Source organism: Oryctolagus cuniculus, chromosome 11 (genome assembly GCF_051225735.1).
Source record: "Oryctolagus cuniculus isolate XC-2025 breed Fujian yellow rabbit chromosome 11, ASM5122573v1, whole genome shotgun sequence".
Lineage (NCBI taxonomy): Eukaryota > Metazoa > Chordata > Mammalia > Lagomorpha > Leporidae > Oryctolagus > Oryctolagus cuniculus.
In genome coordinates, this window is record NC_142877.1 from 120,466,461 (window position 1) to 120,490,453 (window position 23,993).

The following is a 23,993-nucleotide window of genomic DNA, read 5'->3' on the forward strand; positions in this document are numbered from 1 at the left end:
ACCCTCCAATGGCCACTGTGGCTGGCGCACCGCGCTGATCCGAAGCCAGGAGCTAGGTGCTTTTCCTGGTCTCCCGTGCGCGTGCGGGGCCCAAGGACTTCGGCCATCCTCCACTGCCCTCCTGGGCCACAGCAGAGAGCTGGACAGGAAGAGGAGCGACCGGGACAGAATCCGGCTCCCCAAACCGGGACTAGAACCAATGTGCTGGCACCACAGGCGGAGGATTAGCCTATTGAGCCATGGTGCCAGCCATAGTTCATTCTTATTCTGGACTGTGATTTCTTAGTGTTTGCATTTTAAATTTAATTTGCTAAAATTCTTGGGTCTATTTGATTTAGAAACTATCCTTTTGGAATTGACAGTTTCTTTTCTTTTCTTTTTTTTTTTTTTTAAAGATGTATTTATTTACCTGAAAGTCAGAGTTACACAGAGAGAGAAGGAGAGGCAGAGAGAGAGAGGGTTCTTCCATCTGCTAGTCCATTCCCCAGTTGGCTGCAATGACCAGAGCTACACTGTTCTGAAGCCAGGAGCAATGAGCCAGGAGCTTCTTCCAGGTCTCCCACGTGGGTGCAGGGGCCAAGGACTTGGGCCATCTTCTACTGCTTTCCCGGGCCATAGCAGAGAGCTGGATGGAAAGTGGAGCAGCCTGGTCTCGAACCGGTGCCCATATGGGATGCTGGCACTGCAGGTGGCGGCTTTACCCTCTATGCCGCAGCACCAGCCCCAACAGTTTCTTTTTAAAAATTCACTACATCATAAAGAATTTATACACAAGAGGGGCTGCGTGGAGACCTGGAAGAAGCTCCTGGCTCCTGGCTTCAGTTTGGTGCAGTTTTGGCTGTTGCAGCCAATTGGTTAGTGAACCAGTGGATGGAAGACCTCTCTCTCTCTGCCTCTCCTCTCTCTGTATATCTTTCAAATAAATAAATAAATCTTTAAAAAAAAAGAATTTATACACAAGATGTTTGCCTTGGTTTCTTTTTTTTTTTTTTTTAAAGATCTTATTTATTTATTTGAAAGGCAGAGCTATGGAGAGAGAAGGAGAAAGAAGGAGAGATTTTTCCATCTGGTTCACTCTCCAGATGGCCGCAGTGGCTGAGGCCAGCCAGGCGGGAGGCAGGAGCTTCATTTGGGTTTCTCACACAGGCACAGGGGCCCAGTACTTGGGGCATCTTTCACTGCTTTTCCAGGTGCATTAGCAGGAATTTGGATTGGAAGTAGAGCATCTAGGACTCAAACTGGCGCCTACGTGGAATGCCCACGTCACAGGCGACAGCCCAACCTGCCGAGCCATGATGCCGCTCCCAGCCCCAGGTATTTTTTTAGTAGTGATAGTGTCTTCAGTGTCCTGAAAAAAATGAAAGGTTGTAGGATTTAAATGTAAAATGTTTTTAAGATGTTATATACTTAAAGGTATTTTTGTAACCCCATTTCATAATTAAAAAGTAAGCCTCAGTACTCAAAATTGCGAGATTAAAAGTCAGCAATAAAGTACATGTTTCCCTGTGTTGCATGGAGAGGCAACTATTTTTGAAATCTGTGTGGTGTGGTAATTCAGTAAGAAAGTCCAGAGTGCTAGGTTTTGTAATTGCTGAAAAATACTCATGTGGTGTGTAGTGTGTCACTGGCAAAACTGGCACGCACTGGTGGGCACAGGTAGTCTTCTATTTTAATGACGTATTCCTAAATAAAGCACAGGGGAAGTGTGGTGCAGATGCTGTGCTTAAACCTCCGTGACACGGAGCCAGCCCTGCACCTGTGCAGTGGCCTTGAACCTGCCCACCTACACGAGCGTCTCCCCTGGCGCCAGGCATGCTTCTCAGCCCAGCTTTAAGGATGTTTGTATTTTATTTATTTTCATCTGCTCGAAAGGTAGAGCGACAGAGAGAGCGTGTGAGAGATCATCCACCCACTGGTTCACTCCCCAGATGCCTGCAATAGTGGGGGCTGGGCCAGGAGCAGCCATGGAACCATCACCTGCCCCCAAGATGCACTCGCAGGAAGCTAGCTGGAAGGCAGAGCTGCCAGGGCTGGGCTGGCCCTCCAGTGTAGGATACAAGCGGGGTGCGCGTGTTGCAGGTGGTGACTGGACCCTGTGTCACCCCACCCATCGCCTCTCAGCATTCGGGGCTCTCCTACTTTCCATCTTCAGAATATCTTCCCTTAGCTCTGTCCCCTCTAGTCCTTTTGGTCTTTTTTTCTGATCTATCCCAAATTTTCTACAAAAAACTTACATGGTTTTACAATATATGGTAAACGATTAGTCCATTCTTCTTTCATGGGTTTAGTTTTTGACTGAAGCAGGTAGATGACCTAAAGAAAAACTTAAAGGAGCAGATATCTGAAATCCCTCATATGAGCCAGTTTGAGGAATAAATTTGTTGTTTGATTGGTGGCTTGGCTGTCATTTTCCATCCACTAGTTCACTCCCCAATTGGCTGCCGCAGCCTGAGCTGTGCCGATCCGAAGCCAGGAGCTTCTTCTAAGTCTCCCACATGGGTGCAGGGGCTCAAGGACTTGGGCCATCTTCTACTGCTTTCCCAGGCCATAGCAGGGAGCTGGATCGGAAGTAGAGCAGCTTGGACTTGAACGAGTGCCCATGTGGGATGCCAGCACTGCAGGCGGCAGCTTTACACGCTGTGCCACAGCACTGGTCCCTAAAATTTGTGTATTTGAAAGGCAGGCAGGTGTGCGTACGTGCATGTGTGTACACACACACGCTGTCGCACACATGCATGTGCAAACATATCTCTTTCATCCTCTGGTTTATTCTCCAAATGCCTGCAGCAGCTGGAGCTGGTCGAGGCTGAAGCTGGGAGCTTGGAATTCCACCCAGGTCTTCCACATGGTGTTGGGAAACCAGTTACTTGAGTCATCACTGTTGTCTCCCAGTGTTTGCGTTAGCAGGAAGTGCTTTGTGGGCTGTACCGGGTCACAGCCCGTGCCCCTAGATCCTATTTTATGTCAGAAAAACTAAGAGTTGTTCAGTTTTGATAGTTGCCAGGAGCCAGGAGCTTCTTCAGGGTCTCCCACGTGGTGCAGGGGCCCAAGCTCTTGCCCTCCCAGGCCGTTAGCAGAGAACTGGATCAGAAGAGCAGCTGGGACATGAAGTGGTGCCCACAGGGGATGCTGGCGTCACAGGCAGAGACTTAACCTACTACGTCACCGTGCAGGCCCCCATGACGTCGTTTTAAAGTGGACAGTTGAGTGGCGTTAGTGCAGTCTCAGTTCTGTGCAGCCACCCCTCTGCCTAGGGGAACGTCTTCACCCTCCTGAGAGGAGACCCTGTTTTCCTTGCGGAGTTGCTCTCACTACCTCTCCCGGTAGCCCCGGCAGCTACCATTCTGCACTGGATCTACCGATCCCGGGTATTTATATGGTGAATCACAGGGCTATGTGGCCATTTGTGGCTGGCGTCTTTTATGTAACGTACTGTTACTGAAGCTCATTGCGTGGGGCTGCATGTGTCAGTCCTTTGTGGCACTTCTGGCTGAGCGGTAGTCTGTTTTCCGGAAGGTTCACATGTGGCTTATCCCCTGTGGACACTTGGGTTGTGTCCGTCTTTGGCGGTGCCGTGCACGTGAGCGCACGTTGAGGAGCTGCGTGCTGCAGCAGTTTCTCCCTGTCTGTGCTGCCTGCTTTGCTCTCCTGATTATAGTCCCCTGCTGGCTGTGACCGGGTGGTAGCGCATTGTGGTTTGATGTGCATTTTCCAGATGACCATTTGATGGTAGCATTTGTGTGCTCCTTGGCCCTTTGTGTATCTTCTTTCATGAGATGTCTGAGTCATGTGCCTAGTGTTTAATTGTGTTGTTTGTTAGGTTGTTTATGTCACATGCTAGGGAAGACATTGAGTATATTGAATCTGCAGATCAGTTTAGAGGGACTTACCATCTTAACAGTATTGGGTCTTTTTTTTTTTTCTTTTTAAAGATTTTATTTGTTTATTTGAGAGGTAGAGTTACAGACAGTGAGAGAGGGAGAGGGAGAGAGAGAGAGAGAGAAAGGTCTTCCTTCTGTTGGTTCACTCCCCAAATGGCCATCACGGCCGATGCTGAGCCCATCCGAAGCCAGGAGCCAGGTGTTTCTTCCTGGTCTCCCGTGTGGGTGCAGGGGCCCAAGCACTTGGGCCATCTTCCACTGTTTCCCCAGGCCACAGCAGAGAGCTGGATCGGAAGTGGAGCTGCTGTGACTAAACCGGCATTGGGATGCCAGTGCTACAGGCGGAGGATTCCCCAGTATTGGATCTTTTAGTCCAGCAGAGAGTTAGATCTTGGTTCCGTTTTCAGCTGTACCAGCTTTCTGTAGATGACTTGTGTTTAGTGACAGAGTTGAAAGGATATTACTGGGGCTGGCACTGTGGCATAGTGGGTAAAGCTGCTGCCTGCGGTGCCGGCATCCCATGTGGGCACCAGTTCGAGTCCCAGCTGCTCCACTTCCAATTCAGCTCTCTGCTATGGTCTGGGAAAGCAGTGGAGGATGGCCCAAGTGCTTGGGCCCCTGCACCTGCATGGGAGACCTGGAAGACACTCCTGGCTTCTGGCTTCGGATCGGCTCAGCTCTGGACGTGCGTTTGGGAAGTGAGCTAGTGGATGGAGGACATTCTCTCTCTCTCTCTCTCTAACTCTTGACTTTCAAAGAAATAAATTTTTTTTTTAAAAGAAAGAAAGGATATTACTGAGGCAAGAAGGAAAATGGAGATTTAGTGATATTTCTTTCCACCTTCTTGAAAACAACTGGTGAAATTACTCAATTTTAATTGCAATTTGACATTGAAACTTGAATTCAGCAACGAGACTTAACATTTTTTATAGTGTGTTAGTTCAAACCCAATACAAGTAAAGAAAAATATTCTGCTTTCTGATAAAGAGCCTTGCCCTCTTGACTCTCCCGGTGAGAACCTTGTTCTTCGGGAGGGTTTGGCAAAGCATCTGTGCCAGGTTAGCTTTTTTTCCTCCCTGCTTCCCTCCCTCCCTCCTTCCCTCCCTCTCCTCTTCCCCTCTTCCCCTCTTCCTCTCTCTCTTTCTCTCTCTCTCTTTCTTTCTTTCACCACTCTTGAGCTAAGAACTGTAATTACGTTGTCAAAATAATATTTAGGGTATTAGTTCAGGGAATAATTACAGTAGTATGGTGAATATATTATGCTCATCAAATTTTATGTAAACACAAGCATGAGTTATTTTAATTGAGTTATTGGTGTTGTTTTTGGCTTTCATTCTTTCCTAATCTGTAAAAATAATGCTGAGATTTTTGGGGGCCTTGTAACCTTTGCAGTGTTTATGATCAGTTGATAAGCTGTTGGTTAGAGTGAACTGTCTTTTATGCTTGTCTGGAGTTTTTTCCTGTGTCTATTATACATTAAACCTTTTCCTTTCCAGAATTGTGTTAAGTTTTAGCTGTCCGGTGAATTGCTGCTGGGTCAGTTGACTTTTTTTTTTTCAAGATTTATATTATTTATTTGAAAGGCAGCGACAGAGGGAGAAAGATAAAGATCTTCCATCTATTGGTTTATTACCCAGATGGCCACATCATCCAGGGGCTGGCCAGGCCCTCGGTCTCCCACATGGGTGGCAGAGGCCCAAATACCTGTGCTTCCTGAGGCACGTCGGCAGGGAGCTGAATCGAAAGTGGAGCAGTGGAGACGGAACTGCTGCTTGTATTGCAGGCAGTGGCTTAACACAGTGTGCCGCAGTGTCGGCCCCAGCTGGCTTTCAGACACACTTATGCTGTAGGCTTTCTTTAAAAACTATGACTTATCTGAAAAAAAAAAAAAAGGTAACATTTTCTTTTATGAACATCTAAGTTCATTACTGACTATTTAAAAAATAAAACTCAGAGACTAGAAAGAGGGGGGCCTGGTGCTGTGGTGTCGTGGCGTAGCGGGTAAAGCCGCCGCCTGCATTACTGGCATCCCATATGGGCGTTGGTTCGAGTTCTGGCTCCTCCAATTCCAATCCAGCTCCCTGCTGTGGCCTGGGAAAGCAGTGGAGGATGGCCCAAATCCTTGGCCCCTGCACCCTTGTGGGAGACCCAGAAGAAGCTCCTGGCTTCAGATCAGCCCAGCTCTGGCCATTGTAGCCATCTGGGGAGTGAACCAGCTGATGGAAGACTTCTCTCTCCCTCTCTCTCTCTCTCTCTGTAACGTTGCCTTTCAAATAAATAAAATGTTAAAAAAGAAAAAAACTAGAAGAGAAAAGGTAATCATCACTGTTCATGCAGGCTATTCGAGGACAAAAAGTTGATTTCTTTGTGGATGTCATTTTTCCGTATTTGTGTGTATGGGTATGTGCTTGTGTACTTGCAGTTTCTTCTCCAGCTTCATTACAGATTAAAATACTCAAGCAGTTATTTGCATATGTCTGAAGTTCATTCAGTGTTTTGGTCTTTGGCCACCATTTACAACTTTTCCTTGACCACCAGGTGTTGAGCTGCTGTGGTTGCGTGAGTGGTGCAGGTACGCCACGCTCCGTACCCTTTCTGTCCTGCCCTGGAGACGGTGAAGCAGGCAGCCAGGCATTAGGCGCCAGGGCTTAAAGGGAAGGCTCAGTTCCCGGGAGACTTGAGGACCGAGGGCAGGAACTCAGTGCTGAGCAGTCTGGGGCGTGGAAGAGGCTTAACCGGCAGCTTGCTCGGGAAAATGTCTTCCTGCTGGCTTTCTGGAGGGAATGCTTTCAGTGAGACAAAGCCTTGAATTTCAGCACAGATCCTTCTGTTCATTTTACCTTCCCTGATTAGCCTGATTCCTGCCCTGGAGAAGTTATCTCTTGTTTTTGGCAGTCCTGTTCTACCACTTACGGGCTCTGTGACCTTGGGTGATCCTTGGTTTAGTCTTTGTAAAATGAGGATAGTATTGGGCCGGCGCCGCGGCTCACTAGGCTAATCCTCCGCCTAGCGGCGCCGGCACACCAGGTTCTAGTCCCGGTCGGGGCGCCGGATTCTGTCCCGGTTGCCCCTCTTCCAGGCCAGCCCTCTGCTGTGGCCAGGGAGTGCAGTGGAGGATGGCCCAGGTGCTTGGGCCCTGCACCCCATGGGAGACCAGGAAAAGCACCTGGCTCCTGGCTCCTGCCATCGGATCAGCGCGGTGCGCCGGCCGCAGCGCGCTGGCCGCGGCGGCCATTGGAAGGTGAACCAACGGCAAAGGAAGACCTTTCTCTCTGTCTCTCTCTCTTACTGTCCACTCTGCCTGTCAAAAAAAAAAAAAAAAAAAAAAAAGGATAGTATTTAAAAAAAATAACTTATTTGTTAGTGATGAGAGAGAGATCCAGTGGGCTCTCATTCCCTGGTTCACTCTTGAAATGCTGCAGCTGCTGAGGCTGGGCAGCCGAAGCTGGCAGGGTGGAGCTCTGTGCAGTTTTCTCATGTCCTCATGTGGATGGCGGAGACCCCATCACGTGAACTGTCAGCCTCCCTTCCAGGCTCTGTGTTAGAGCAGCTGAAGGCAGCATCCGAACCCTGCTACTCTGGGGTGGGATGCTGTTACCTCAGCTCAGTGGCTGCCCCACTTAGAAATTTTGCTTTCCTCATGGTAAAACGGCCTTCAGGAGTGGGTGTTTTGTTTGGCAGTTAGACGCCCTCGTTCCGTGTAGGAGTGCCTGGGTTTGACTCCCAGCTTCCTGCAGTACAGAGCCTGGGAGGCAGCAGCAGGTGTTTGGATTGCATTTATTTATTTACTTGAACGTCAGAGTTACACAGAAAGAAGGAGAGAGAGAGAGAGAGAGAGAGAGAGAGAGAGAGGTCTTCCATCCGATGGTTCATTCCCCAATTGGCTGCAACGGCTGGAGGTGTGCCGATCTGAAGCCAGGAGCTTCTTCCGGGTCTCCCATGTGGGTGCAGGGGCCCAAGGACTTGGGCCATCTTCTACTGCTTTCCCAGGCCATTTCAGAGAGCTAGATCGGAAGAGGAGCAGCTAGGACTAGAACCAACGCTAGTAGGGGGTGCCAGTGCTTCAGGCCAGGGCGTTAACCCGCTGCGCCACAGCGCCGTGCCCCCCCCCCCCCTTTATAAAAATAGTATTTATTTATTTATTTGAAGGTCATAGTTACACACACACACACATACACATGCACATATTGGGGGGGGTCTTTCATCTGCTGGTTCACTCTCCAATTGGCTGCAACGGCCGGAGCTGCGCCAGTCTGAAGGCAGGAGCCAGGAGCCAGGAGCTTTCTCTGGGTCTCCCATCTGGGTGCAGGGGCCCAAGGACTTGGGCCATCTTCCACTACCTTCCCAGGCCATATTAGAGAGTGCTGGATCACAAGTGGAATAGCTGGGTCTCGAACCGGCGCCCATATGGAATGCCCATACTGCAGGCTGCGGCTTTACCTGCTATGCCACAGAACTGGCTGATCCAGGTTTTAAACACATTTTCCTTTTTTGCTAATCATATTCTTCTGGTGCCGGTGCTGTGGCGTAGTGGGTAAAGCCGCCACCTGCAGTGCCGGCATCCCATATTGGCGCTGGTTCGAGACCAGGCTGCTTCACTTCTGATCCAGCTCTCTGCTACGGCCTGGGATAGTGGTGGAAGATGGCCCAAATCCTTGGGCTCTTGCACCCACGTGAGAAACCTGGAAGAAGCTCCTGGCTCCTGGCTTCAGAACAGCACAGCTCTGGCTGTTGTGGCCAATTGGGGAGTGAACCAGCAAATGGAAGACCTCTTTCTGACTTTCCTTCTCTCTCTGTGTAACTGATTTTCAAATAAATAAATAATCTTTAAAAGAATCATATTCTGCAACGTCTCACCACATTAAGTTGATTGAATTATAAGGATGTTGCCAGAATTTTGATATTTGAAATTAGGAACTTTGGGCAAATTACTTACTGTCCTGCATCCTGGTTTCTAGAATGAGAATGAAAGTACCCAACTCATAGATTTTTAAAAAGTTATTTGAGGGATGGCACCATGGCTCACTTGGTTAATCCTCTGCCTGAGGTGCCGGCATCCCAAATGGGTGCTGGGTTCTAGTCCCGGTTGCTCCTCTTCCAGTCCAGCTCTCTGCTGTGGCCTGGGAGGGCAGTGGAGGATGGCCCAAGTGCTTGGGCCTCTGCACCCATATGGGAGACCAGGAAGAAGCACCTGGCTCCTGGCTTCGGATCAGCACAGCACGGGCCGTAGTGGCCATTTGGGGAGTGAACCAACGGAAAGAAGACCTTTCTCTCTGTCTCTCTCGCTGTCTATAACTCTACCTGTCCAAAAAAAAAAAAAAAAAAAAGTTATTTGAAAGCACAAGTGACAGAAGAGAGAAGGGAAGGTAGGGGAGGAAGAGAGAGGGAGTACTTCCATTCACTGCTTCACTCCCAGAATGCAAAAGCCGAGTCTGGGCCAGGCCAAAGCCAGAAACCTAGAATGCCACGTGGGTCTCTCATGTGGGTGGCAGGAACCTAGTTGTTTGAGCCATCACTGCAGCCTCCAAGGGTCTGAATTACCAGGAAGCTAGAGTCAAAAGCAGGAGCTGAATATTGAAATCAGGCTGTGAGACGGGGTGTGGGTGTCTCAACTTAGGTCTTGACTGCTAGGCCAGAAACCCCCACTCCCTCCATCCCGAGAACAGTGTATGTCCTTGCCCTATGTAATAGTGAATTGCTTGCTCTCTTTAGTCTTTTTTATTTTTATTTTTTTGACAGGTAGAGTGGACAGTGAGAGAGAGAGAGAGAGACAGAGAGAAAGGTCTTCCTTTGCCGTTGGTTCACCCCTCAGTGGCTGCTCTGGTCAGCGCGCTACGGCCGGTGCACAGCGCTGATCCGAAGCTAGGAGCCAGGTGCTTTTCCTGGTCTCCTGTGCGGGTGCAGAGCCCAAGGACTTGGGCCATCCTTTACTGCCCTCCCGGGCCATAGCAGAGAGCGGGCCTGGAAGAGGGGCAACTGGGACAGAATCCGGCGCCCCGACCCGGACTAGAATCTGGGTGCCAGCGCCACAGGCGGAGGATTAGCCTAGTGAGCCGCTGTGCCGGCCTCTCTTTAGTCTTAGACTTCTTCCAGTTTTTCTTCTGTAGGATCTGAAGCCATGTTGTTAGGTTCAAAGTACTTAAAATTGTCATGTCTTTCTGGTGGATTAAATCATTCTATAATGGCTTTTTAAAAGAAATTAATGATTTTTTTTGTTTCAGTTTATTCTGTCTGGTTTTAAGGGGTCTGTGACTTCCTCTTTTTGGCTAGCATTTGCCGGGTACATCTTTTACCATTCTTTTAATTCTTGTATTTCTGTAACTTTATGGTTTTTATATATATGTTTTAAATAGTATATAATTAAAGGTTTAAAAATTCAGTCTAATTGTAACTTTTTTTTAAAAAAAGATTTATTTGTTTATTTGAAAGTCTGAGTTACAGAGAGAGAAAGAGTCAGGGATCTTCCATCTGCTTGTTCACTCCCCAGATGATCACAGTGGCTGGAGGTAGGCTGGACCAAAACCCCCTCTGGGTCTCCCATGTGGGTGCAGGGGCCCAAGCACTTGGGCCATTCTCTGCTGCCTTCCCAGGTGTACTGGCAGGGAGCTGGATCAGAAGCAGAACAGCTGAACTCAACCTGGAGCCCACATGGGATGCTGGAGTTGGAGGTGGAGGCTTTACCTACTGAGCCACAGTGCTACACCCTGTAACTGTCTTGTCTTGGAGCACATATTCCGGGGACAGTTAATGTAATTACAGGTGTTTTTGTGTCTAATTAGAATCTTCTTGAAGAAGTTAGTTAATTTTTTAGAGTGTATTGTTTGGCAAGTCATATTAATTTATTCCCAGGTTTCTTTGTGGAGCAAGACTTTTATATTTCAGAGAAACTAACGGCTGGCATTGTGATGTTGTGAGTTAAAACTCTGCCTGTGATGCCATAATCCTAGGGGTGCTGTGATCCTATGAGTGCTGGCTACTACACTGTGATCCAGCTCCCTGCAAGTGCACCTGGGAAAGCAGTGGAAAATGGCCCAAATGCTTGGACTTCTGCACCCACCTGGGAGACCCAGTGAAGCTCCTGGCTCTGAACTTTGGCCCGACCCAGCCCTGGCTATCACAGCTATTATGACTGGGGAGTGAAACAGTGGATGGAAGATCTGTCTCTTACCCCTTTCTCTCTGTAACTCCACCTGTGAAATAAATAAAATAAATCTTTATGTATAAAAGAAAGAAAAACTTCCTACTTAATAACGGAGGATTTTTCTTGATCAAATGTGTTTATTATGTTTAAATATATGTCTGTCTTTTTTACTTTTATGTTCTTAGCTTTCCGCTGTGGCCTACAGTTTTTAGGCAACATTGCCTCACGGAACGAAGATTCCCAGGCTGCTGTTTGGATGCATGCTTTCCCAGAACTCTTTATGTGAGTGTACTGAGAAAAAGTTTTCTGACTATGGAAAGATTGTTTATGTGACTTTTATGTGACCTTCAAAAGAGGAGAAGCTACCTGTGGTAATAGAATTCAGGAGAGGAGTTCTTCTCGGTTGGTTGTGGCAGGTGGTGGAGGAACCAATCGGCGTCGGTGAATCCAGAGTGTGGTAGGAAAGCAGGAGTGGCCTGTGAAAGAGTTTGGACCATCAGAGAAGCCTTGATAATTTCCTCTCTGCATTTACCTTGTGGTGTCAGGCCTGTGAGATAGTCAGAGTTCTTCTCTTGTATTGCATTTTTTCTAAAGATTTATTTTTTTCAAAGACTATTTGAAAGGCAGGTTTACAGAGAGAGGGGGAGAGACGGAAGGAGGATCTCCCATCTGCTGTTCACTCCTCAGATAGCTGCAACTGCCTCTTCCCCGTGAGTGCGGGGGCCCAAGCACTGGGGCCATCTTTGATGGCTGTCCCAGAAGCTTTAGCAGGGAGCTGAATCGGAAGTGGAGCAGCTGGGACTTAGACTGGCATTCTGATAGGGCATGCTGGTGTTGAGACATCTGACTCAGCCTGCTGCACCCCGACACTGCTCTCTTTGCTTCTTTTTTTATTATTATTTTTTTTGACAGGCAGAGTGGACAGTGAGAGAGAGACAGAGAGAAAGGTCTTCCTTTGCTGTTGGTTCACCCTCCAATGGCCGCCGTGGCCGGCGCACTGCGGCCGGCGCACCGTGCTGATCCGATGGCAGGAGCCAGGTACTTATCCTGGTCTCCCATGGGGTGCAGGGCCCAAGCACTTGAGCTATCCTCCACTGCACTCCCTGGCCACAGCAGAGAGCTGGCCTGGAAGAGGGGCAACCGGGACAGAATCCGGCGCCCCGACCGGGACTAGAACCCGGGGTGCCGGCGCCGCAAGGCAGAGGATTAGCCTAGTGAGCCGCGGCGCCAGCTCTTTGCTTCATTTTTTAAAGAGAAAATGTTTCTGAAGAGGTCATGTGACTGTGCTCTTTTTGTTTTTGTGAGACACACAACCAAATTTGAATTCGAGTTTTGGCGGTTACTGGCTTCGTGCCATTGGGCAAGTGCAGTTAACACACTAACTGTGACATATAGATAATGCTTCCAACAAAGGAGCACTAGGAAGATCAAAGGGAGAAAACAAGCACACGACGTGATTGACAGTCCTTAGTGACTGCCCACAGCCACGCCCTGATAGGTGATGAGCCGGAAGTCACAGACTCGTGATTCCAGAGTCTTGCCGCTGTGCCCGTGTCACTTAGACGTGCTGTCCCGCATGACTGTAGGAGGAATGCTTCCGTCTTTGAAGTATCATTACATGCCTGTTCTAAGAAGAACGGACATTTGTCTTACTATCTGTTACTTGCTTTGCTTCTCAGCCTTGAGTCAACTGAAATTTTAATATAGAAATAATGTACTTGTTTAAAATATAGATTAATAAAATGATGTGCTTGTTTCTAATTCTTAGTAGATACTGAATTTGCTAATGGGAGTGCTATTACTTATGTTATGATCATATTTTACCATATTGCTAATTGGTCTGACAATCTTATTTCTTTCTGTGGAAGCTCTTGCTTAAATCATCCAGACAAAAAAATTGTTGCCTATTCTTCAATGATTTTGTTCACCTCCCTTAATCCCGGAAGAATAAAAGAACTGGAAGAAAACCTCAATATCGCGATAAATGTCATAGAAGCTCACCAAAAGCAGCCTGAATCAGAATGGCCGTAAGTATCTCGTTAGGAGTTTGATTGCTTAAGGACAGCCTGACTGCAGAGGTTTTAAGTAAGACTGGAATCCTGATAATAGAACCACGTGTTCACACAGGTAGCAGATTCTCTGGGCAGCACCTGCAGAACTTATAGGAGATGTGGAGAAAGAGTTTTGAGTTGGGCCTTGAGGGAAAAGGTAGTCACGAAGGGGAGGGGTGTTCTTGGTGTATGAAAATCCCGTGTGTGAGGGTGTCTGGGCCTGGGGACTGTTTGGCAGAGATGAGAGGTTGGACTGTGTCGTGGGCATCTGTGCAGGTGCAGTGCGGCGACGCACCTGGCTCCCTGCTACAGTGTCAGGCCTTTCAGAAGTTCATCGTGTGTGCGTCGGCTTCTTTGGGCCTGTTGGTTGTGGGCGTCTGAACCCCTTGAATCTATAGCTTTACACCTTGTGCCAAATTTAGGCGTTTTCAGCGGCTCCTTCCTTGTATACTTCTTTCTACCTCACTTTCTTTAGTCCTCTGATTCTGAGACACCACGTCAAGCACACAGACAAGCCAAGCGTGCCCGGTGAAGCTACAAGAAACAACAACCCCCTTTTAGGTTTAGAGCCTGTCACTCACAGGGACAAAGAAGAGAAGCCAAAGGGGCCAGCCCCCAGCACCCCTTGTCCACACCCCCGCAGGGCCTGGGTGGTTGAACGTGCACGAGAGCTGCTTGCTGTATGCTCTGAGGGCAGAGGCTCACCCCATCAGAAGCAGCCTGCGTGGGGAGCTAGTGCTGCAGAAGAGAATCCCTTCCTGGGTTCCAGGAGGGCCTCAGGTAGCTGCTGTTCAGGCCTGGACCTGCGGCCTCCACGTTCTGCTGCAGAGCCGGTCTGTGCGGTGGGATCCTGCCCTGCCCTGTGTGTCCTCTGAGGGCGCAAACGTGGAGTCAGTCTGTTCACAGGTCTCTGAGGTTCTGCTCAGGGAGTTTTTTTTGTGTGTTTTTTAATATTTATTTGAAAGGCAGATATCTATATCATTTATAGAGAGACAGAGAGAAGGGGGCGGGGGAGAGAGATCGTTATCACTGGTTCACTTCCCAAGCGGGCACAATGACTGGGACTGCGCCAGGCTGAAATCAGGAGCCTGGAACTCCATTCGGTCTCCCATGTGGGTGCAGGGCCCAAGCACTAGGGTCATCAGCTGCTGCTTTCCCAGGTGCGTTAGCAGGGAGCTGGGTCAGAAGTGCAGGAGCCAGGACTTGGACCTGAACTCCTAAGGGACCAGCTGTGGTTGGCGGCTTACCCTTGTACCACAGCACTGGCCCGGCTGTGCTTCTCTGTGACTGTTGCTCAGTCTGTTTCCTCCGTTGAGCTACTGCTGCATTGTTGCGTGCTGTACCTTGACAGAAAGCCTGCACGTTAGGGAGGAGGAGTTCCTGGCTCTGTTCTAACTTTTCGAGATGGTTTTTCGGTCCTCTGCATTTCCATGATTAGTTTTAGGATCATCTTTTCATTTTATTTAGAACAAAACAGCTGGAATTTTGGTAGTGATTGCTTGAATCTGCAGATAATTGGGAGGAGTGCCATCCTCACTGGATTGTTTTCCAGCCCATGAATAGGAGGTATCTTTCCTTAGATTTGGGCTTTCTGTAATTTCTACAGTGATTTTGTAGTTTTAATGTGTAAGTTTTACGTGTCCAGTTTAGTTTGATGTAAGTGTTCTTGTGCTGTTGCTGATGGAGCTGTCGGCGTGGCTGTTTTGGATTACGTGCTGCTGGGGAGTAGGGCATCGTTGGTCTGTGCGCTTCATTTGCATCCTTCAACCTTGCTCATCTCGTTTATCAGTTCTTTCAGTATTTTTGTGATGCTTTTGGATTTTTTTTCCCTAAATGGTCACAGTGGCTGGGGCTGAGCCAGGCCAAAGCCAGGAACTTGGAACTCTGTTTGGGTCTCCGATGTTAGTAGCAGGGACCCAAGCACTCAGGCCATCTTCTGTTGGTGTCCCAGGCACATTAGCAGGGAGCTGAGGGGAAGTAGAGCAGCTAGTCCGTAAGTTACTATTTCATAAATGCTAGCGTACTGTGCTTTCATTTTTATCTCAGATTATATTGTGATTTTCCTTAGGATTTCCTCTTTGTCTCATTGGTGGTTTTTTTTAATATAATTTTTTAAGACTTTATTTATTTATTGGAAAGTCAGAGTTACACAGAGAGAAGGAGGGGTAGAGAGGGAGAGGGAGAGAGAGTGAGAGAGGAGGATAGGTCTTTCCTCTGCTGGTTCACTCCCCAAATGGCCAGAGCTGCACCAACCCAAAACCAGGAGCCAGGAGCTTCTTCTGCATCTCCCACTTGGGTGCAGGGGCCCAAGGACTTGAGCCACCTTCTTCTGCTTTCCCAGGCCACAGCAGAGAGCTGGATCAGAAGTGGAGCAGCTGGGACTTGAACCAGGGCCCTATGGGATGCTGGCACTGCAGGTGGAGGATTAACCTACTGTGCTGCAGCACTGGCCCCATTAAACATATCTTAATCTCATTTTCCCTTGAAATTTTTGTTAAGATTTATTTATTTGAAAGGCAGAGTTACAGAGGGAGAAGAGGCAGAGAGAGAGATCGATCTTCCATCTGCGAGTTTAGTCTCTAAATGGCCTCAGCAGCTCATCCTGGGCCAGACTGAAGCCAGGAGCCAGGGGCTTTGTGTGGTCTCCTATGTGGGTGGTAGGGGCCCAGAAACTTGGGCCATCTTCCCTTGCTTTCCCAGGTGCATTAGCAGGGAGCTGGATGGGAGTGGAGCAGCTGAGCCTCCAACCAGTGCCCATAGGGGATGCCTGCATCCCAGGTGGTGGTCTCACCTGCTGTGTCACAGCACTGGGTTCTTTCCTTGAACATTTTTTTTTTTTTAAGGATTTATTTATTTTATTTGAAAGGCAGAGTTACAGAGGGAGAAGGAGAGGCAGAGAGAGAGAAAGAGGTCTTCCATCCACTGGTTCATTCCCCAGATGGCTGTAACAGCTGGAGCTGTGCCCATCCGAAGCCAGGAGCCAGGAGCTTCTTCGAGGTTTCCAGTGAGGGTGCAGGGGCCCAAGGACTTGGGCCATCTTCCACTGCTTTCCCAGGCCATAGCAGAGAGCTCGGAGGGAAGTGGAGAAGCCAGGACTTAAACTGGCACCCATATGGGATGCCAACACTGTAGGCGGTGGCTTGAAAGACTCCTACCCCCATAGCGCTGGCCCCTCCTTGAGCTTTTTAAACTGCCCTCATAATTTGTATAAGAGGAACTCTGCATTTGGTAAACAAACAGTGAGAACACAGAATATCCAAAGATTTACAATAGGATTGTTATTTTTCACCGTTAAAATATGAAATCGGGGCTGGTGCTGTGATGCAATGGTCTAAGCCTCCACCTGCAGTGCAGGCATCTCATATGGGCACCAGTTCGTGTCCCTGCTGCTCCTTTTCCAGTACAGCTCTCTACTATGGCCTGGGAAAGCAGTAGAGGATGGCCCAAGTACTTAGGACCCTGCACCCACGTGGGAGACCTGGAGGAAGCACCTGACTCCTGGCTTCGTATTGGCGCAGCTCCAGCTATTATAGCCATTTGGGGATTGAACCAGTGGATGGGAGACCTCTGTCTCTGTCTCTCCCTCTCTAACTCTAACCTGTCAAATAAATAAATAAAAAATATTTAAGGAAAAAATGAGAGCTTATCTCTGAAAATTGTATAAACCCACTTTCCACCCTCCCTCTTACCAACGTTATAGCTGACAAAAGAGTATATATAAAAGTACATAATCTAGGGGCTGGCACTGTGGTATAGTGGGCTAAGCCTCTACCTCTGGCACCAGCATCCCATATAGGCACTGTTTTGAGTCTTAGCTGCTCCTGTTCTGATCCAACACCCAGCTTATGGCCTGGGAAAGCAATGGAAGGTGGCCCAAGTGCTTGGGCCCCTGTACCCATGTGGGAGATGCGGAAGAAGCTTCTAGTTCCTGGCTTTGGATTATCACAGCTCCAGCCGTTGTGACCATTTGGGGAGGGAACCAGCAGATGTAAGACCTTTCTCTCTCTCTCTCTCTCTCTCTCCCCCCCCTCCCTCCCTCCCTCCCTCCATCCCTCCATCCCTCCATCCCTCCATCCCTCCATCTCTCAATCTGTAACTCTGCCTCTCAAATAAATAAAATCTTTGAGGCTGGCGCCGCGGCTCAATAGGCTAATCCTCTACCTGCGGCGCCAGCACACCGGGTTCTAGTCCCAGTTGGGGCGCCAGATTCTGTCCCGGTTGCCCCTCTTCCAGGCCAGCTTTCTGCTGTATCCCGGGAGTGCAGTGGAGGATGGCCCAAGTGCTTGGGCCCTGCACCCCATGGGAGACCAGGATAAGTACCTGGCTCCTGCCTTCGGATCAGCGCGGTGTGCTGGCTGCGACGGCCATTGGAGGGTGAACCAACAGCAAAGGAAGACCTTTCTCTCTGTCTCTCTCTCACTGTCCACTCTGCCTTTCAAAAAAAAAAAAAAAAAAAAATCTTTGAAAAAAAGTACATCATCTTTGAATCTTTTTTTTTTTTTTTTTACAATTAAAGATTCATTGTATTTATTTGAAAGGCAGAATAATGGGAGGGTAGAGAGAGTGGGAGATATCTTCCATCTGCTGGTTAACTCCCCAAATGGCTGCAACAGCCAGGACTGAGCCAGGCCAAAGTCTGAAGCCTAGATCTTCATCCAGTTGTTCCATAAAGGTGTCAGGGCCCCAGGTAGTTGGGCCATCCTCTGCTGCTATCCCAGGCACATTATCTGGGAGCTGGATGGAAGTGGAGCCACTGGAACTTTGTGCTCAGAGTTAGAGAAAGGGGGAGGGGGAGAGAGGGAGGAGGATAGAGAGAGGGAGGGAGAGATGGAGAGAATCTTTGATCCACTGCTTCACTCCCCAGATGTCTGCAGCCACCAGTGCTTTGCCAGGCCAAGTCAGGAGCTTCTTCCAGGCCTCCCATAGGGCTGTCAGGGACTGAAACACTTGGGCCATTTTCTGCTGCTTTCCCAGGCCCTTAGCAAGGAGCTGAATAGGGAGTGGAGCTGCCAGCGCATGCACCAGCACCTGTATGTGATGTGAGTCGGAGGCGTGGCTTTACCTGCTGTGCCACAGTGCCGGCTCTGACATACTGTAAAATCAGTAATCAGTGAGAAAGAATGAGGGACAGAAAGAGATGGGAAGAGAGGCCTTGACGTGTGTTGGTTTTCAGCCGCTGTGAGAAATGGTGTGACACTGTGTGGTCAGTGCTTTGGCGTCACTTGATTTGTGAATGTTAGTGTTTGTGTCATCACATTTAACTGATGAATTTCAAGACTAGATAGGAATTCCCTTCTGACATTGGCTGGGGGTGGAGGAGAGCAGTGGCAGAGAAGCCAGGTTTCCTGTGGAAAGCTCTTATCCTTGGGCACCTGGAGGAGAGGATGCAGCCTGTGTGTGTGAAACACATGGAGGCTTCAGAAAGTCTGTGGAAAGTGTGATTAAAAGGTGAGTTTATTGTGGTGCAGAGTGCGAATGGCCTTCAGGAAGTTCATGCGAAGTGTATATTGTGAGAAAACTGCATGGACTGACTTCAGAATTTTTTGCACCAAAATAAAACTTACTTTTTAATTTTGTTTTTCCATGAACCTTTGAAGTACCTTTGATTAGGACTTAAAGTATCACATTTATAGTTTTTTTTTCTTTTTGCAAGACAGGTAGGTGTTTCTCTGATACCCCGTTTATTCCCACTTCTGCCTTTGATAGATGTGTTTTGGCAGTTCTTCTTTTCATACAGTTGCAGCATTACGTGCTCATTGCTTGCAGTCTTTAAATCCCTGTGGTGTTTAGATTTGTTCAGTGGAACCTTGTCCCTTTCTTGTATTATTACCACAGCATTTCTGAATTTACAGGAGAATAATCCAATCACAAATTTAAAGTCCGTAAGTTCTTTCTAACTCATCAGGGTTGAGTCTCTTCCTGCTGTAAAGAAGCTTATCTTCAGTTTCCCTTGGGCAGGTATTTGAAGAAAATAAAGGCAGTGAATTCTTTGGGAAGGTTGACAGTTTAACCTTTCTGTAAGTAAGTTAGAAGGGTTTACTTATAATTTTTTACAGCATTGTGAATGGAGGAGTATATTACATTTAGAAAAATAACCTCAGCAGCTGATAATGTAAACATGTAATTGACAATATATGCATAACTAACCACTCGAGTTAAGAAAATGCTGCTTACTGGCATTTCATTGTCTGTGTCTAATGTTATTTACATTCAGCACTGTCCATTGGGTTGAGGTGATGGAGTAAAGAATTCCAGGTGCAACTAAGCAGGTTCTCACTGAACATTTTTTTTGCTTGTATGAGTGTGAGTGATGATTGTTCTGACATTGAGGTACAAATGTCACTGTCTACTCACTAGTGAATGAGTGCATGAACGTGACCACGGTCGTGGAGGCAGCTGGCTCTGAGCGCACCTGGGACTTCCTTCTGGCAAAGCACCAGCTGCTGCAGGGAGAACATCGCAGGAGGAATCCTCGACAGTGGGAACCGGGGCTTGTTGACTTTTCAGATAACCAAGGAGCCTTCTTCACCAAGACACTAAACTTCTGTGGGCCTCTGTCTTCCCTTATTTCTAAAATGAAGCACTTGATTTAGGTTAGAAGTTTCTCGACATTTGGGTTTCATGTCCCTATGTTTTGTGCAAGGCCAGCCAATCACAGATTGATGAGGCACTTCTGAAGGGTGTGCCGGGAGCACGCCCAGCCTCGGGTGCAAGCTTTTGGTCCAGAATCCTCTGGAAGCTCTGCTGGTGGTCCCCTGAGGGCAGCGGTGTTCTTTTCTGCACGCTGTTTCCCTAAGCTCTCCTCTGTCCCTGCCCGTTGGACGTTCTCCCCTTCCCTTCCTCCAGGGACTCACACAGCGCCTCTCTGACCTCTGTGATCTTCTTGCTCCTGGTTGGGTCCCCTTTGTTGTTTCCATAGTCTGTGAAGTGTGCCTGTGCTGTACTCACACTCTTTGGTGATTATCTATCTGTGTGTGCACCTTTCCCCACCGTTCGGAGGATCTAGTTGGCACGTAGGCCCTGACACAGGACTTGAGTCTTAGTTTCTGAATTAATGCACTGAGGAGAAAATATATGGACTTGCAAGTAGCTGGATTATGCAAGAGTTTAGGATGCCAATTTTGTGCCTACTTGGAACGCATGGATTTGTATTGTTGTAGCTTGATCTACCTAAATTAATAGGAATATTGCTTGAACTTCTTGATATTCTCCCATACTGTTAGACGTACTTTATATCAGGGTACTCATCAGCTGTTTTGAAGGTCGTAGAAGAAATAAGATACATGTTTAGACCTTGCTTCTCCATGCACTGAGTGTGCTGTGGCAGTTACTAACGTGCTTCATCTCGTCGTGCAGGGGAAGTGTTCTGTTTGCACATGATGACCGGGTGTCAGTGTTTTACAGTCAGCTCTGCTCCTGTAACTTGATTGTAAGCAGTGTGCTGCTTAGTGCCTAAGTTCTTGCCTCAGATGGCCGCTGGTAAATAGGTTCAGAATTAATAAATAATACTATTCAGTCTCTTTAAATGTCACCGTGCTGCTTTGAAGAAATGTGCCTGTAATCTTTGCCTTGGGGCTTCCCGAGGTTGATCTCTAAGTTCAGATGAGTGCAGTGTTGACAATGAGGATGTTTTCTTGGTAACTTGAGAGCTCGCTGAGTGGATAATCAGGCCAGTACTCATCTCTGCATTGTTTCATGTGTTTAAATAATTAAACTCTGACATGTCCATTTCTTCTGGTCAGCTACAGCACTAGGCTTCTAACAGTGTTTTCCATTTATACCTGAACTTGTAGCTGAATTTCATTTTACATTCATTTCCAAAAGAAGTTTTCTTTCTTAACTTAGATAAAAGCTGTAGTAGACCTTTCCTTCTACTCAAGTCAGTTTGGGTAATTTTATTACATTTTTCACAAGTAAAAATGAGAGAAAAATGTTTTGAGTTTTCTCCCTTTCAGTTACTGGTTAAAAAAGTGGTATTTGAACCTCTTAAAACATTTAAGATCACAGCAACTCAAAAGCTCAATAAAAAGCCGTGCTGTTGTGTGTAAGCTCCACCTGTGAGGTGGACAAGCCTGTGTGTGTTTTACCGTGTTTCTATAACCAGACTGTTTTCTTCTTTTCCTCTTAGGCTCTTGATTATTACAGACCACTTTCTGAAAAGTCCGGAATTGGTACAAGCCATGTACGCCAAACTGAGCAATCAAGAAAGGTAACCCCGAGCCCAGTGTGGTTTGAGTATTTAGCATTCCATGTGGAGAGTCCTGTGCGCAGGACTGCAAGGCTGTGTGGTTTCTGACTTGGCACAGAGTCTGTAAGTGCAGGTTTCTGTGTCAGTGATGGCTTTAATGGCTGGCTAACATTACATCTCAGCCACAACAGTGAGTTAGGGAGGGCTGCAGAATCCAGGTTGGCGCCATTAGTCAGTTAAGAACGAAATGCTACGTTTGTGCATGACATTTATGGTAGTAGTGTACACACTGTATGTCATGGTTACTGTCTGAGGCGTGCTCACATGCTGCTGTGTCCTAGGCGTGTTGTTTCCTGAAAGGCGATTCAGGCTCACGGAGTTGGTACCTGTCTTGCCGTGTGAAGAGCCGCAGCCTAGGAGCAGTGCAGTGGCGCGGTGCCGTGTTGTAATTCTGTGACCATAGCCAGATGTATTTTCACCTAGTGTGGATTTGCTTTTTTGACTTGTAAAATACGGAGGTTGAGTAAAATGATTTGGAGTATACTTTTCGTTCCAGCAGTGTGCATTCTCCCTGTGATTGTTGGAGATACTGCTTTAGGCACATGACAACATTCATTCAGAAACGTGGTTTGAATCTTGTGGTTGTAGTCAGTTTTTATGACAGTGGTCTTTAACACTGTGTTTGGTTTCCAGCAGTTAAGATTTATGTGCTCCTTTCTATGTAGTCTTTTGTTTAGTAGCCTTTTTCCTTTAATATATTCAACAAAAAAGGAAAATTCAGGATTTTTAAAATCCGTTTAAAAATTCAGTACCCTCAAGCATATGCTTACTCTCATTGCAGAAAAATAATTCATTGTAGTTTCTATTTTTAAATGTTAAAGAAATGATACGTAGAATGCCAAAAATTAATAATTGCTTTGCAGTGCGGGATACGTGGATACAAAGAGAATGCACAGTTTGATTGTATTTCAGTGTTCAAGTTTATATTTTCTAAGATTTCACTTACTTGAAAGGCAGTACTACAGAGAGAGAGAGAGAGAGAGAGAGAGAGAGAGACACCTCCTGCTTTGCTGGTTCACTCCCCAAATGGCCACAACAGCCAGGTCTGGGCCAAGCTGAACCGAGCAGCAAGGAACGTGTTTGGCTCTCTCATGTGGGTGGCAGGCCCAAGTGCTAGGGCCATCATCAGCTACCTTCTTAGCTGCATTGGCAGGGAGCTGGACCTGAAGTGGAGCAGCTGGGACTTGACCCAGTATTCTGATACTGCAAGTGGAGGATGAACCTGTGGGTGCCACAACACCAGTCACTGTTTTCTGTGTTTCTACCGAATGATCTGTTGTTAAACAGCTCCACTGCACAAGTCAGTGAGAACGATAGACTGTTGTAACGAATGCTTTCCTTCTCCATGCGTGGTTCTGCTCAAAAGCCCTGCCCCCATTTTTTCCCCCAAGACAGTAGTGCTGTCGGCACGTTTATCTCCCTGCTTGCTGCCCTGGCACGTGGCCGTTCAGCTGTCCGTGCCGCAAGGGTGAGGATGTGATCCTCTTTAGTGTCTGGTGTCCATGTCTCCAGGCAGTGCTTGCACGAAGCGTGCGCTCGGACAGCAGCAGCAGCAGGAGGTGTTTCTGTGAGGCTGTGAGGGAGGAAGGGTGTGTGGGTGGGCGGCTGAGTGTCACCAGCCTCACTTCTCCCCTGCTTCTCTGTGACTTTCTCATTCTCACTGGTAAGTCTTATTTATTTTTTAAGATTTTATTTATTTTATTTGAAAGGGAGAGTTACGGAGAGGCAGAGAGAGAGAGGGAGGGAGGGAGACTTCCATCCACTGGTTCACTCCCCAGATGGCTGCAACAGCTGGAGCCAGGAGCTTCCTCCAGGTCTCCCATGCGGGTGCAGGGGCCCAAGCACTTGGGCCATCTTCCACTGCCTTCCCAGGCCATAGCAGAAGGCTGGATGGAAAATGGAGCAGCCGGGACTCGAACCGGTGCCCCTGATGCCAGCACTGCAGGCGGTGGCCTTACCCGGTACACCCCGGCGCTCACCCCGTGGTCAGTTAGTCTTGCCGGCTGCACCACCTCGGTACCTCACTGATTTTTCTCATTTGTCACAGAATTGTTTGCCCTTACGCCATCTTTGACCGCTTTGACAGTCCACTTTTAAAAACGCTTTATGGTGAAGCAGACAGAGTCTAAAATGGACCATGATCGCTTGCGAAGCCCGAGTTACTAGTGTTAAGTATGTTTGCATTGTTCTGCGAGTCCTCTCCAGAACACGTCATCTCACAAATCGGAAACTCTTCCCCTCCCCTGGGACTCATGGAAACCACCATTCCCCTTCCCGTCTCTGGATTTAACTACATTAAGTGCCGCATTTAAGGTGGACTCATACATTATTCCTTTGTTAACTGGCTTATTTTAGTCAGCATAATGCCCTTGAGCTTCATCATGTTGTATCTTGTGTTGGGCTTTCCTTGTTTTTGGGTAAATGTGGTATGCGTGCACGTGCACAGTAGAATAGTGGTTGCGTGTTTTTGCTTTGTTTATCTGTTTGTCCAGTGATGTTCACTGGAAACGCTTCCACTCATGGCCATTGTGAACAATACCGCTGTGAGTGTGGGGTGTAGCAGCCAGAAGTCTGATTGTCCTGCTTGTCCTTACTGTCTCCTCTGTTAGCTACTCCATTGTGTGGGCAGATCTTGCCCTGTCATTTTAGCAGCATGCCATAGCCTGTTAGAG

The 23,993-nt window shown here is 47.8% G+C and overlaps 1 protein-coding gene across 6 annotated transcripts in view; it reads left to right on the plus strand.

The window, feature by feature from the left end:
* Positions 1-23,993, plus strand: part of ATXN10 (ataxin 10) — a 154,748-nt gene that overhangs the window by 28,042 nt on the left and 102,713 nt on the right. For 5 of the 6 annotated variants that reach the window (XM_002723648.6, XM_089307740.1, XM_089307739.1 and 2 more), the window contains 3 exons: positions 11,208-11,304; positions 12,891-13,049; positions 21,202-21,282. In XM_002723648.6, coding sequence (XP_002723694.4) covers positions 11,208-11,304; positions 12,891-13,049; positions 21,202-21,282 — 337 coding nt within the window. The remainder of the gene's footprint in view (positions 1-11,207; positions 11,305-12,890; positions 13,050-21,201; positions 21,283-23,993) is intronic. The other variant, XM_017339764.4, reaches the window with a different exon arrangement.